General features: G+C 34.8%; 1 protein-coding gene across 34 annotated transcripts in view; it reads left to right on the forward strand.

Annotated features, from left to right (window-relative positions):
* EPB41L3 (erythrocyte membrane protein band 4.1 like 3) overlaps positions 1-13,846 on the forward strand; it is a 134,090-nt gene that overhangs the window by 101,948 nt on the left and 18,296 nt on the right. For 16 of the 34 annotated variants that reach the window (XM_087931112.1, XM_087931110.1, XM_087931108.1 and 13 more), the window contains 4 exons: positions 1,687-1,784; positions 3,941-4,116; positions 8,297-8,514; positions 13,185-13,751. In XM_087931112.1, the coding sequence (XP_087787238.1) occupies positions 1,687-1,784; positions 3,941-4,116; positions 8,297-8,514; positions 13,185-13,751 (1,059 nt within the window). The remainder of the gene's footprint in view (positions 1-1,686; positions 1,785-3,940; positions 4,117-8,296; positions 8,515-13,184; positions 13,752-13,846) is intronic. The other 18 variants (XM_087931133.1, XM_087931120.1, XM_026699369.2 and 15 more) reach the window with 3 other exon arrangements.

A 13,846-nucleotide genomic window follows, 5' to 3' on the forward strand; every position in this document is an offset into this window, starting at 1 on the left:
TGAAGACTTCGTGGAAGCTTCAGTGTTGCCACTGAAGAATAGGGAGCGGGGATTGTAGGTCGCTGGGATTTTGTAGCCAAAACAAAATACTTTTTCTTGGGAACCAAGGACATTCTCACACCTGGTCAGAGGAAGGAGGAGTGATGTCACCTGGCAACCAGACAGCGGTGTGTTTGGACCATGTGACTGATTGTTTTGAGAAAGTGACAAACTATTACTTTTAATTAGATAAAAACTGGGAATCTTCAGAGTCAGTTTTCACCAGATCTGTGCCAATATGATATATCCAATAAAGCTATTTTTTGTTAATTGTGTTAACATTTACACACCTACCTACTTCGGAGTTTTGCTTGCTGTGGGTCTATTACTTGGAACCCTGACATTAAACTGACCTTTGACATGAATTTTACTTTAGAAATTAATACAGTGTAATGTATTTATATATTAGGCTAATAGGTTCAGCCTTGAAATATTTTGAAACTTGACTTTTCAGCTTCTCCCTTTCCCTGTTTACTTCTGTTGTAATTATTTTCTGTTTTCCTGCAAGGAGAAAAAACAAGAATTTGTAATATAATATCGAACACACTGTATTATCTGTTGTTGGCTTTTCTGGTATTAATTTAAATTTTATTTTGGTTTATTGTGGCAGTGCAATGCTTATAAACCATATTGCCATATTGAATTTATAGCAATAAATTCTTGTTTCTCCCAGTGGAAATCATTTCTCCATCACTTTATTTGGGTTGATATAATGGAAAATAGGGAGAACACCGGTGAGAATCTATTGTATAGTAGAAAGCTAAACCTCTAACTTCCTTTAGAGAGACAGCTTATGTTGAGAATGTATTTATTTAAGTAATTTAAATGGTTTCCCTTCTCATAATAGCAATTACAAAGATTAAAATCAACAGCTACAAACTGTGACCCAATATGCCTGAGGTAAACACTGCGTCCTAAGCATAAAACTATATTAACAGCAGAACTTAACTGACCTCCAGGTTAAACTTCCAGGGAAACATTAATGATATCTGGGAATGAACTTGAGAGACAGGAGGAAGACCTGTAGATTAGATAGACTAGATGATCAGATAAGACGCAGTGTAGCCCACAGAAGCTGGACACTAGAGGAAACTGAAGATTTTAGATAGAGGGGGAAGAAAGTGAGCCTATAAAATGCAAATATTGAAGGATATTTTTGCAAAATAGAGTCAATAGTAATAATGATGTCTTTCTTTGGTAGACTATGTCTAAAAGATGTTATTGAAGAAATGAAAGATACAGAGTAAATTTTATTTGGTAAGATAGAGTTGATATCAAAAATAGATTTACAACTGATAGGCCAAGGCAATGACTTGGGAAATGATGTTTCATTGGATTTACAAAAGAAATTGTCTGATGTTTTAAAATTCAAAAAGGAAACACAAATAATAAATCAATAGAATGACCTGAACATTTTTTTTCTTACTGGATTTACAAAAGAGGCTTGGTAAAGTGTTGAAGAATGTTGTGTGATAGGACTAAAAAGAAATGAAGTGAAATCAAAACCTACAGTATTTGATTGATCTAAAGATTAAGATTGTTAAAAGTAAAAGGAAGAAACCTACAGTAAAGTCGCTTTATTTGACCAAGGTTAAAACAAAATATGTTGATATATTTGTCAACCTGGATTTTTTTCTTATTTTCTAGTTTGAGCAATTTGAAAGTACAATTGGATTTAAACTACCAAATCATCGTGCTGCAAAACGTCTATGGAAAGTATGTGTTGAACATCATACATTTTTCAGGTACATAGTTCTTTTTAAAGGATTATTTCAAAGTTCATCACAATGAAATAAGAATAAATTGGACAAAGGTATACAAACAGATGTAACATTCTTCTTGACCTCTGATCATGGCTGCCCGCTGAAAAATATAATAGACACCAGACCTCTTCACAAAATGTTAATAAATTCTCAAAACTATAATTGAAAGCCATGTTAGTAAACATCTGTTCTCTTTTTGATACCCAGTAAACTTATAATACAGATTTTGAATGTATAGAAAAACCCCATATTTTGGATGTGGTGCATATTCATGTATCAAGTTACACTCCAGGATGGAGTTATTCTAGTCATTGAAGCATACTCTCATTCTTCCATTGAAGAGATCAAACAACCTTTCCAGTAAAAAGCATGTGATAACAAATTCATGGATTTGATGGCCTTGGACCTATCCCAGGTCATCCATTGCCTACCTGGGGAAAGTGGACACATCACTGAAATGATCTTGTCACAGCACTGGCAATGTGATCTTGTGGAGGGTGTATCATTATAACCTCTGTCACGGTCAGATCATGCCCTGCTGTCCTTGAGATTTTCCAATGCTTCCCTCTCGGTAACTCATTCAAGTTCTAGAGAGAGCTGGAGGACAACCCAGGAGCTCTGCTGCATGGTCCTGTGGAGGCTCTGACCACAGTCTGGAACCAAAAGGTGGCCAGAACCCTGGACAGTAGCAAGTCTGTTCCCATCACTCCCAGTGCTCCTTGTGATTCATGGAGGAATTGAGGGTGTTGAAAAGGGCCAAGAGACTGCGAGACAACCACTGGAGGAAAGCAAACAAATCTGTCTGATTACATTAATGCCTATCTTGTGGCAGTAAGAGCAGTGAAATGCAAGTATTCATCTGCTCTTACTGTATATGCAGAGTGCCAGCTAGTAGCTCTGTTTACAGTCATCCAGTCCCTCCCTAGGGGAGGAAGACTCATAAGAACATTTACAGGACCATGTGGGACAATTTCTCAAGCACTTGAATGGATAAAATCACTTGGAAGTGTGGAGTAGGTTCCTCACCCAAGGACGGGATTTACCCAGTTATCTAGAAGCAGTTTCACTCCTTTGAAGTGGTCAGGATCATAGGTCTGTTAGTGCAGGAGGGTGACTTGCAAGTGAGTCCAGGCAGTCATTAATACATTGCTGCAGGAGGGTTGTTCCATTTAAGGAAGCTTTAATTCATCCCTTCCTTAATCTGGATCCCACAGGTTTGGGACACATTCTGTAAGTTAGCCCATTGAAGGTATCTTGGTTCAAACAGGTGCATTGTTTTACCCAGTTAAGGGTTATAGGAAAGAGAGTTTTAGTACTATATAAATTTAATCTTGCAAGCTACACATATTAATTCTTCACTGAGTGAATTTTTAAAGAGTTTTTAAGAGTTTTTATCTTCATTCAAATAAAGGTGAAGCAAAAAGGGAGAAATTTGGCTTTTATCCCAGACATTTGTTCCATTACTTTTATTTTTTAATGATCTCTTGTAGAACATTAGTTTCTATTTGTATCAACCAAAATATATTTACGCAGGCCATTTTAGTATAGATAGCTCGGCTGTAAGAAGCTATAATTCACTCTGGAATCCATGTTAAACAAGTGGCATGATAATGCAATTTACAGCTTATGACTGCCAGTCCATTTAAAAAACAACAACTTAACAGTACACTCAGAATATTATTATTCTGGCATTGAAACGGAGATGAACCCTGTCGCTATAGTCAGCAATGACTAGCAGAGTAAAAATTCGCAGGGATTACTTTACTTTTTACTTTGATACTCAGAATATGTCCGATGTTGTTTCTTATATATCTGTTTAGAACAAACCCAGACTGATTAGTACATCGTTGTAGTTTAAAGAAATCACTTACTCTCTTTTCAAGTATTGCTGTCTTCATTAAAGGACTAACTCCATCTGACAAACACATTAAAGCTTGAAATATTTCATACACCATTTTATAATTGCTAAATTACAATAAAATGTTTTACACTGCTTTTTTAATTATTGCTTAAAGTGATACTAAATATCACATCCCGTCAATTCAAGAATGGAAGAAAATAGTTTTGAAAACACAATCTTTTGTTTCAGTTTAGAAAATCAGTCATTTGTAATGTTTATCATGTGTGATATATTCTAGACTCTTGCTACCAGAAGCTCCTCCAAAAAAATTCCTCACACTAGGTTCTAAGTTTCGCTACAGTGGAAGGACACAAGCCCAGACAAGAAGAGCTAGTGCATTGATTGACCGCCCTGCACCTTACTTTGAACGTTCCTCAAGCAAACGCTACACAATGTCTCGCAGCCTAGACGGGGGTAAGATATTCTTAATCATCCTTACTTGGAACTTTGTTTCATTTTCTTTTTTAAATAAAACATTGCATTAGAGGACAGATTCAAGTTTCTTGTAATCTCATGTCCCCCGAGCTTCTTTGGATTACACATGTAAGTATATGCATGATATGTCATTTATTAAAATATTCCCGTTAAACTTGGCCTTTTGCTTTTCTCTGGCTTATTCATGTGGCAGTTCATAAGCTGTGGAAGACTTAAAACTTCAGTCGTCCACATTTATTTCTTTAGCTGTTCTTCCTGCTACTGAATTTTTACCCTTTCTGTGCTGTTCTAGGGCGCTATAGCTATCATTGCTAGGATGTTAAATGCACTCAGCTTGTATTGACTAACACAATATGCAAACTGAATCTAGTCGTGCTATGGTACTTGTGTTTTTCCAAACTTTATGATATAGTTCCAGTGTTCGCAAAAATATATCATTGGTGGTCTCTGAGCTTGGATGTTTGCTTGCTGATGTTTTGTTGCCCATCTAGATAACATCATCAGGTTTGCTCCCTATTTATATACCATAGCTTGCCCTGCCAGTGTTAGTGGAGCTTGTATTATTCAGATGAGTACAAAATCCAAAAACCCAAGGGTATTACCGAAAGTTTGGCATTCAGACAAATCAGCCATTGATAGATGCATACAGTATATATAAACTATATTTACATACTGTTCAAAAGAAGGAAACAAAAGAAGACACGAACATGTCCTCTCTATCAGCTAGTATCAAGATAAACAGGGCTTAACACCAGACAAAGAACAAGCAAGAAACTATCAAGGAGCAAATGAAACATCCACCAGTTCTGGCAGGGCAAACTATAGTACATGTAGTCCTCGACTTTAGTGACCATTCAAATCTACAACTGTTCTGAATTATGTGCCTTTGAATTATGACTTTTTCAAGCTTAAGGACCGTTGCAGCATTCCCATGGTCATATGATCAAAATATAGATGTTTGGCAACTGGCATGTGCTTATGACAGTTATGGTTTATGTCCTGGAATCATATGATAACCATTTGAAATCTCCCCAGACAGCTTTCACAAGCAAAGTCAATGGGGGAAGCCAGATTCATTTAATGACTGCATAATTCCCTTAACAACTGCAGTAATTCGCTTAACAGCTATGGCAAAACATGTTGTAAAATGAGGCACAACTCGTTTAACAACTGCCTTGCTTAGCAGCAGAAGTTTTTGGCTCAATTGTGGTTGTAAGTTGAATACTATCTGTATATAAACAGATCAAATATCACACTCACTAGCACTGATGATGATATCTAGTTGGGTAATGAAACATCTGCAAGCAAACAACCATACTAAGAGAGTACTAAGGACCATGGTTTAGCCCTAAGCTATAAATATGTTCTTTTGTGAAGGAATAAAAGGCATTGCGTTAGAGAAAATAGTAGATACAAATTAAGCAAACATCTCTACAAATGTATATTAAAAGAATTAGTTCGATTGGTGTAGATTTTCATGTGTATTTATATTAAAAAAATCAAAGGTAATGTAAAACTACATGTGGAAAAAGTAAAAGTTAAGAAAAACAAAAAGTGATCACTTTATTTGTTCTTAATCTTTGCATTTCAAAAATATTTTTGGCCAAGCTAATAAACTAGTAATTTGCATACATCCATACAAATGACCAATAGGGAAAAAATCTGGTACTGTTGTTTATGACATACCATCCAAATTATTCAAGGTCTGTTACAAATTGGTGTGTGTGTGTGTGTGTGTGTGTGTGTGTGTGTATGTATATGTATATATGTATATATAAGAGTAGCTACTGCATTTAGCCAGGAGAGTTAAAGGGCTTAGCAGAAACTGAACGGACATTATCCTGAAAATATTGAGTCATCTGAATGACTCGTTGCATCTCTTTTTTATTACTAAATGTAATTATTTGGGTTTCTGTACTATGATCTTCTCCATGTACATGACCCCCTAAAATTGAATTTATGTGACTCCATTTACCATGAATAAAAATGTGGTTGAGCCAGAAATAAATAAGCCATATTAATAATAAAAGTTCAATCATTGTAATAAAACAATGATAGAACTTACAACTTTGGAAATCAGCAACAAAAAGTCCAATAAAATAATCCATGTATTAAAAGGAAAGGTTGAATTTGCTTGTTTTGTCATAATTCCTGAAATCCAAGTTTTATTTTGAAGGTACCCACTCTTTATTCATTGAAAAAAAGGTGTATTCTTTCTTTCCCACTCAAAATGCAGTTAAAATGCTGCATTTTACAAAACACTAGCGGGTTAGAAGTTACTTTTGGCATTCTCTCTCTCAGCGTATAGCTGCACCAAGATAACTGTTGTGGCTCATCTACTTTTTTTTCCTTCCAGTCTGATGCTTAGAAAATCCTTTCCCCATTATTGCGATTTCCATTTTCTCTTCCACTTTGCAGACTGAGAATCAAGCTTTGCTTAGAAACCATGTCCCTTCCAGGCATGATTATTCTTCCTTTGAAAAGCAGATGCGATCTGTTAAAAAGACAAAAAATGACATTAGGGCTTCATTAATGGTTCTGGAACTATAACTTTCCTTGGAATTCCACATACTTCTGCATCAAACTGATAAACTTGCTGGGAAAGAACTTGCACCCTTCAGCAGCCCTTCATTTATTGCTATGTGATCCCACTGCAGGTCACAGCAGTTGAGAATGTTAAGCAGAACATAAATTTGGAGTCATTGGTCTAAGTGGATTTTTCCAGCTCCATAGATGATTTCACAGAAATCGCCCCTCTAAAAATGAGGGACAGTGATTTGTCTGTGATAACATGAATGGGAGCTGTCTATGTTCTATGGTGGACACTTGCCACTATCAGAAATGCTGCTTTGCAAGTTATTCAGGTGTGACAGTCTGCTTGTCAAGTTGGCCTCTAGGGATTGCTGCTACTGAAATGGAATCTGTGGATGACCTTGGGGAATGAGGAGAAGAGTTACTGCTGAGGAAACAATCAGAGACGCAGGAGCCCCCCTTCCTCTCCACCTTAATGGTCAGAGAAAAACTTAGGAAGGATGCACTCTCATAGATCAAGTAATTAAAAATGGTGGCAGGAACTTTTTACTTTCAAACAATCAAAATTCAGGTGCTTTGGCAATTATTTATGTTGGTTGTAGCATCTCTGGTTCACATGATCCTCATTGTCTGCCTTCCCAGCCGGCTTTTGACAAGCGGTCAATGGGGGAGGCCAGATTTGCTTAATGACTACATGAGTCTCTTAACAACTGCAGCATCTTGTTTAGCCAATTGGCCATCCTTATCCCAATTGTGGTCATAAATTGAATACTACATGTATATGATTAGAAAATAATGCTGTTGAATTTATATGTGCAAAACATTTGGAAGAACTATTTTGCAACATTTCGCAGCACATATAGAGGTCCTGTTTTCTAATTGTTCCTGTAAAATATCTCTTTGTCTTGTACAACCCTAATGTCTGCCTTGTATATTTAGTGTGATTCAAGTTGGTATAATAAAGGTTTGGTGAAATGGCCATTTTTTTTCCTTTCTGTAAATAATTTTTTAACCTACTCTTCAAAATCTTTTTTTTCTTTCCAGTGAATTAGTGATACTTCTTTGGGTCTATATGTCAAGCTCATTAGGATCTTGCATTTTGAGATAATTGCCTCTGGTTGCTAATTAATTATTTTTTAAGGAAGTACTTTCAAGCTGTATATGTTAATCGGCTGTTTATCACCTAGGTTCTTTACATAAGTGTAGTGCAGTGTGCTCAGATAATTTCATTATTTTCAAGCTATCTATTCTAGGACAAACTTTAGATAAAAAAAGATTCTGGATTTAAAAGTATCTGCATGCATGTGAATATATATCAGATTTTAATACGATATCTGTATATGCATATACATACACATACATGCATATTAATTTTATTGTTTTATATAGGATTTAGTATTTATGTTTCTGCATGTTTTAGAAACATGAGGCTTCCATTTCACTGGCAGACTGCTTAATGCTGCAAGCCTGTGCTCACTTGCCTGGGCATAAATCCCATTGAATTTAATGAGATTTACTTTTGGGTAGGCATGCACAGAATTAAATAATTAATCCATAATGTAGTTTTACTTAGCCAAATGAATCATCTATTTAAGATTTCACCTCTTCACATTGCATTTGCTTTTAGCATCAGTGAATGAAAACCATGAAATGTACATGAAGGATTCTATGTCTGCTGCAGAGGTTGGTACTGGCCAGTACGCTACAACAAAGGGCATCTCTCAAACAAACTTGATAACTACTGTGACACCAGAGAAGAAAGCAGAAGAAGAGAAAGACGATGAACAGCTAAAAAAGAAAGAAGAGGAAGGCACTCCAGTTTCAGCAATACGGCACGATACTAAGGTATAGTTTTTATATTTTTAATTTAATTCTATCAACTAAGCAGTATCGCAAAAGCCACACAATTTTGGTGACAGAAAGCATAAGAAAGTAGTGGCAAATCACCAGTGTTTAGTAATAAATAATTTGTTATTCTGTACAGTAGCTTTTTCTGACAATGTTAAGATGAACAGTGGCAATTTAGTTTTATATAGAGAACATGTTTCACTTTTGAATATGCTACATGCTCTACAATGTAAATAACTCTTTTTGTGGGTTACTGCATTTATTTGCCTTTTTGAATTGCCTTTGAATTATTTGTCATTATAAGAGTGCTAACTTCCTTTTTTCCTGATCTTAGAATCAGTGTTTCTAGTATAAATTAAACTAGAGAGAGCAAATCATTGTACATTTTGACATCCTTTTACTTCTACATTATTGTCATAATCCATGTGAAATTACTTATAACTCCAGATCATATTAATTCCAGCTCTCCTGTTATCAAAAAAGTTGCCTATCGGTAGACCTTCAGAAAATATTGTACAGAATGAACAGCTATGACAAGGAAGACTAGCTTTAGTCCCAGATGCCTATATAGTATATCACATATTTTATAGACACATATATAGTGGGAAGAGTCAATAAACCTGAATCACTTAGTACAATAAAATCAATGTTTATCAAGACATTTGGGATATGAGTCCATCCAGTTTAGATATTGACTCCAAGAATTTAAGTCGTTAAGTATCCACTGTGTTTCAACATGCTTTTATAAAGGTATACAGATTTACTTTTCTATAATCCTGCTTGTCACATATTTCTCTCCCAATCATTGTGTTCCAGTAGTTTTGCAGATATAGTTGGAATACACTTTCTCTACAACAACACAGCTTGAAATAGGCATCTTTTGTGAGTGAGCTGTTGGCACAGGACAGACTTCCTCACAAAATGTTGCCCGTCCAAACTGGAACTCCCAGAATTCCCAATCATCATAGCTAAAAGCTGAGAATTGAAGAAGTTAAATTCAAGCATCTAGGTGGGATGAACTGCTGGATATGTATACATTATCACAGTAATTACTATGGTTATTAGATGGTAGGCTCATGCTGCAGTATCATCACAAAATGTATGAATTAACACTTTATAAAATGTACTCAGTTGCTAAAAGGACTTTTCATCTCTAAATGTAGGAAATTATTAAAATAAGCAGAAACAAATTTATTCACTGTTGCATTTGGCATACAATTATAGCAACGTTTCTCAATCTTAGCAACTTTAAGATGCATTGTTGGGGAATTCTGGGGGACGAAGTGCAGACAACTTAAAATTGTCAAAATAAACACTAAATTATTGGCTAAAAATGAAGAGTACCATTTATAGTTGCACACTACATTGCAAGAACTGTCTTGCCATAACAATGCTTTTCATGTCCAATTGAATGTTTTTTAAATATTTGGCAATTAAAGTTTATTAAATGATAATATGCAGGAAATATGATATATTCCAGGGATTACATGTTTCCGCAAATGTATGTTCAATTTTTTGACAACCATGATGTTTATTTTTGTTTTTTAAAATTCCTACTAGAATTGTGTTGGAATATATAACTTTAAATAAAAGTGCTTAAGAGATTCACATTTTGCAATAAATAGCTATCACAATGTAGTAATTATGCCTATATTGTTAAGGGATTGAATAATACAAGAAAAGAGGTTCAGAAAAAAATATTCCAAGATAAGTAGGAAGAAACTAGGAATTAAATATTTTCCTATATAAATAGAGATTTATATCTTATATTTTAGAAATCAATCTATGATTGGTTTTATATAACTGCATTTAGGAGCAAATATCTTCAAGTGTGACTGTATCAAAACATATGTAAACTTCCATTTGGACAAGGCCCTCACCTGATCATTGGTTTCAATCTCTTTCTTTCTGAAACTGGTGTCCAGAACTGTAGAAGTAGGAATATTCATTACAACGGCATGGACAATGTTTATTTTCTAAATACTGTTGAATCAGCTGTTAGCCAACATAATCAACAGTGAGGTATACTATAATTGCAATATCTGGAGAGCCACAGATTACCATTTCCTATCTAACAGGATGCACACCTGAAACTCCTTCAAAAATACTACATGCACTGCAATCAGTGAGCATTATTTCTTTATACTATTTGTTTATTTTTGTTCTATCGATAGGAGCTCTAGAATTTTATTGGAAGATGTTAGGGATTCTTAATTAAAAGATCAATTACCGTGGACAATTTATCTGAAAATCCATTTGATCAATTTATATCTAATTTCCCATAACACTATTTCTGGAGTATTGGATGTGTAGGATTACTTAAACATTTAAATATTTAGTTTCTAACTTTTGTCTTCTATAAAGAAATTGCTCTCCTGATTTGCAAAATATAAAATCATTAACAACAACAATCAGTAATTACAAATGTTTACAGTACTTGAAGCAGCAAAAATCAGGGGGAAAAAACTTAGTAGTGGGTAATGCTAATACAGTAAAGCATTTGCTGACATTTCTGCTTTGTGGAATATACTAATGAACAGGAGAAACCTAATTTCTTGGGGGAGGGTGTTGTTATAGACAGTATTGTTAAGGAAACTATGTTTTTGCATATTTTTTTTAGATCAGTGCCTTATAGTCAAATGCAGCAACTGTCAGGTTTTTAGGAAAAAATAAAATAATTTTCCCAATAGCAAAGTCCCAAATCATTTAGAATTTTTAAATTGCTAAGCCAAACTTTGAATTCCATTTATAAATTAGTTACAAAGATAATATATGACATGGTTAGTAACCTCCATAAATCAAGCACAATCCAGGAGGAATAAATCTAAATGATACAGCAAAAATAGAAAGAAAATCTCTGCTACTATTTATTAATCAACTAGATTTTGTGGTCAGCATCAACAATCCTTGTTGAGAAGGTCTCTTGAAATTCTCTATAATGCATGCGTTTTTTAATTTTTTTAAAAAAATTGTATTTATTGATTTGTATTCCGCCATAATTATTTTGAACAAATGACTCAAAGCAGCATACTTATCCAACACACCTTCCTCCTCCTATTTTCCCCACAATAACCAGGTAGGGGTGGGCTGAGAGTGACCATTCCATTCCAACTCTCTTTCTTGCCTAAGGCAGGAGTAGAACTCATGGTCTCCTGGTTTTCAGCCTGGTGCCTTAATCAGTAGACCAAAAGCATTCCCCATGGATGGAAATTTTGAACATATTTTTTTATTTGTTATCCAGCCGCTGGTTCAGAAAAATAAATTAGGTATTAAAATAATTTTTAGCATTCAAAAAGAGACCACAAATTGCTATGTTTATATAGAATTCCTGTTCTAGCAGTGAATACTATGCTTGCAGTGAATATTATCTTCCATTAACCGTTTGTATGTAAGACAATGTACATGCCTGAATTTAAGCATAATTTGACAGATTCAGATACAGGTAAATAAGAGCCTATTAGTAGGAAAATTTGGGCATTCAGGTAAAAGAAAATATCCTGTATTCTTATACAGACTTCTCCAGAAGCAGATCTATTGCAATAAGATATATTTTGATGTAAATTCATTTTTATAAGACATTGCTTATTATTTTTCAGGTAGACCTTGTTTATAGAACCAAACGGATTTTTTGCAGTCTAAATCCTTTTGTTTGAGCTAACTATCTAGAACACTACATTTAATTCTTAATCTCTACTTATTCCATTTTTTCTAATACTCAACATTCTCTAACAGTAAACATGGGTGGTTGTCAGTAAGCCATGGAAGAAGACATATTTCCTTAGATTTTTATTGTGTTAATCCTAAATAATTTTTGCTTTGGGTTTTTTTTTTTTTGTAATTTTCCCATTTTAATAAGAGGTGTCTTAGTTAAGTTTTTAATAGAAGAAGGAGTCGCTCTTGTTTGCATTCCAGCAATATATGGTACTACTATAGACACACTCCTCAGTGTTCAAAATCCTATAGAAAATTATAATGCAAAGTTTTATATCATAGTCTTCTCCAAAAATCATGGGGAATCACAGAAATTTCTGGTTAAAAACTAGAATGTTACAAAGAAAGAAATCCTTTTTTGGAAAATAAAATTGAAATGGTGAAGTATTGCTTACCCTTTCACTTGTTTGTATCATTGTCCTCTCCCATTTCCTTATCCATTTTACAGTGGTGATCAAATTGGGGAAATGATGGCAGAATGAGTGGTGAACCACAGATTTACATTCATGAATTAAGAGTATGACCAACTGTGTAGCATTCCTACTCTTTTTTTTTTAGTGCCAGATTAAACCTTTGGAATGCCAAAGACAAAGGTACAATGAGCTAAAAAGACAATGGTGCTTATACCAGAAAGAAGCGTATAGCCTATATAGTTTCATTCCTTTGTGGGATGATTTTAAGCCTTTCAGTTTGAGACTTGCTAGTTTGCAAACTTAATGTAGCAATTAAATGTGTATGTTGAACTTTTTAAAAATAAGATAATGTATTTCAATAGATGAGTTAACTTTGTAACTGGCTACCCTCATAGAATACAGCATGTAAACTGGTATAATTAATTCAATTCAATTTGTTCTTTTAGCTTTATGCAATTAACTTTTATATGCAGAGGAAATTAACCAATTATAATTTTCTTTTTGTCCTTTTGCTCTTGCACTTGCTATCTTTTCTTTCATCAGCCACTTTTGCCTGGCATTGATTCATTAACCCCCTTGCCATCCTCACCAACTGGTCCCTTTGCATCTTCAACAGAACTTCACAGGAGAAGGTGTAAGGAGAATAGTAAAAAGTTATTAGATGGTGAATCATTAAAAAACACCAGTCAAAAGCACGATGAGACTGATTTGAACTTCAGCAGAAAAGAAAGAGCTTATTCTATTGAACATGACATGGCATTTAATTACAAGCAAAAGGCCAGAAAGGGTGGTACATTATTTTCTTTCTCCTTGCAACTTCCAGAATCATTCCCTTCTCTCCTGGATGATGATGGCTACTTATCCTTTCCAAATTTGTCTGAAACAAACATCCTGCCACAAAGTGTGCAGCATTTCCTTCCCATTCGCTCACCTTCCCTTGTGCCTTGTTTCCTTTTCATCTTTTTCTTTTTGCTTTCTGCTTCTTTCTCTGTACCCTATGCTCTCACTCTCTCCTTTCCCTTGGCTATGTGCCTCTGCTACCTGGAGCCCAAGGCGGCTTCCTTGACTGCTTCACTTGAAAATGACCTGAGTGACAGTTCAGACGAAGAGGTGTGTACCTCAACACAGAACACACTTTTTTGGTGTTCATTGTTTCAATCCTAAACAGTGTTAGAATGCTGCACTGGTAGTCCTTTCAGAACCTC

Source organism: Pseudonaja textilis, chromosome 3, assembly GCF_049901715.1.
Source record: "Pseudonaja textilis isolate UNSWEBS1 chromosome 3, rPseTex1.2, whole genome shotgun sequence".
Lineage (NCBI taxonomy): Eukaryota > Metazoa > Chordata > Lepidosauria > Squamata > Elapidae > Pseudonaja > Pseudonaja textilis.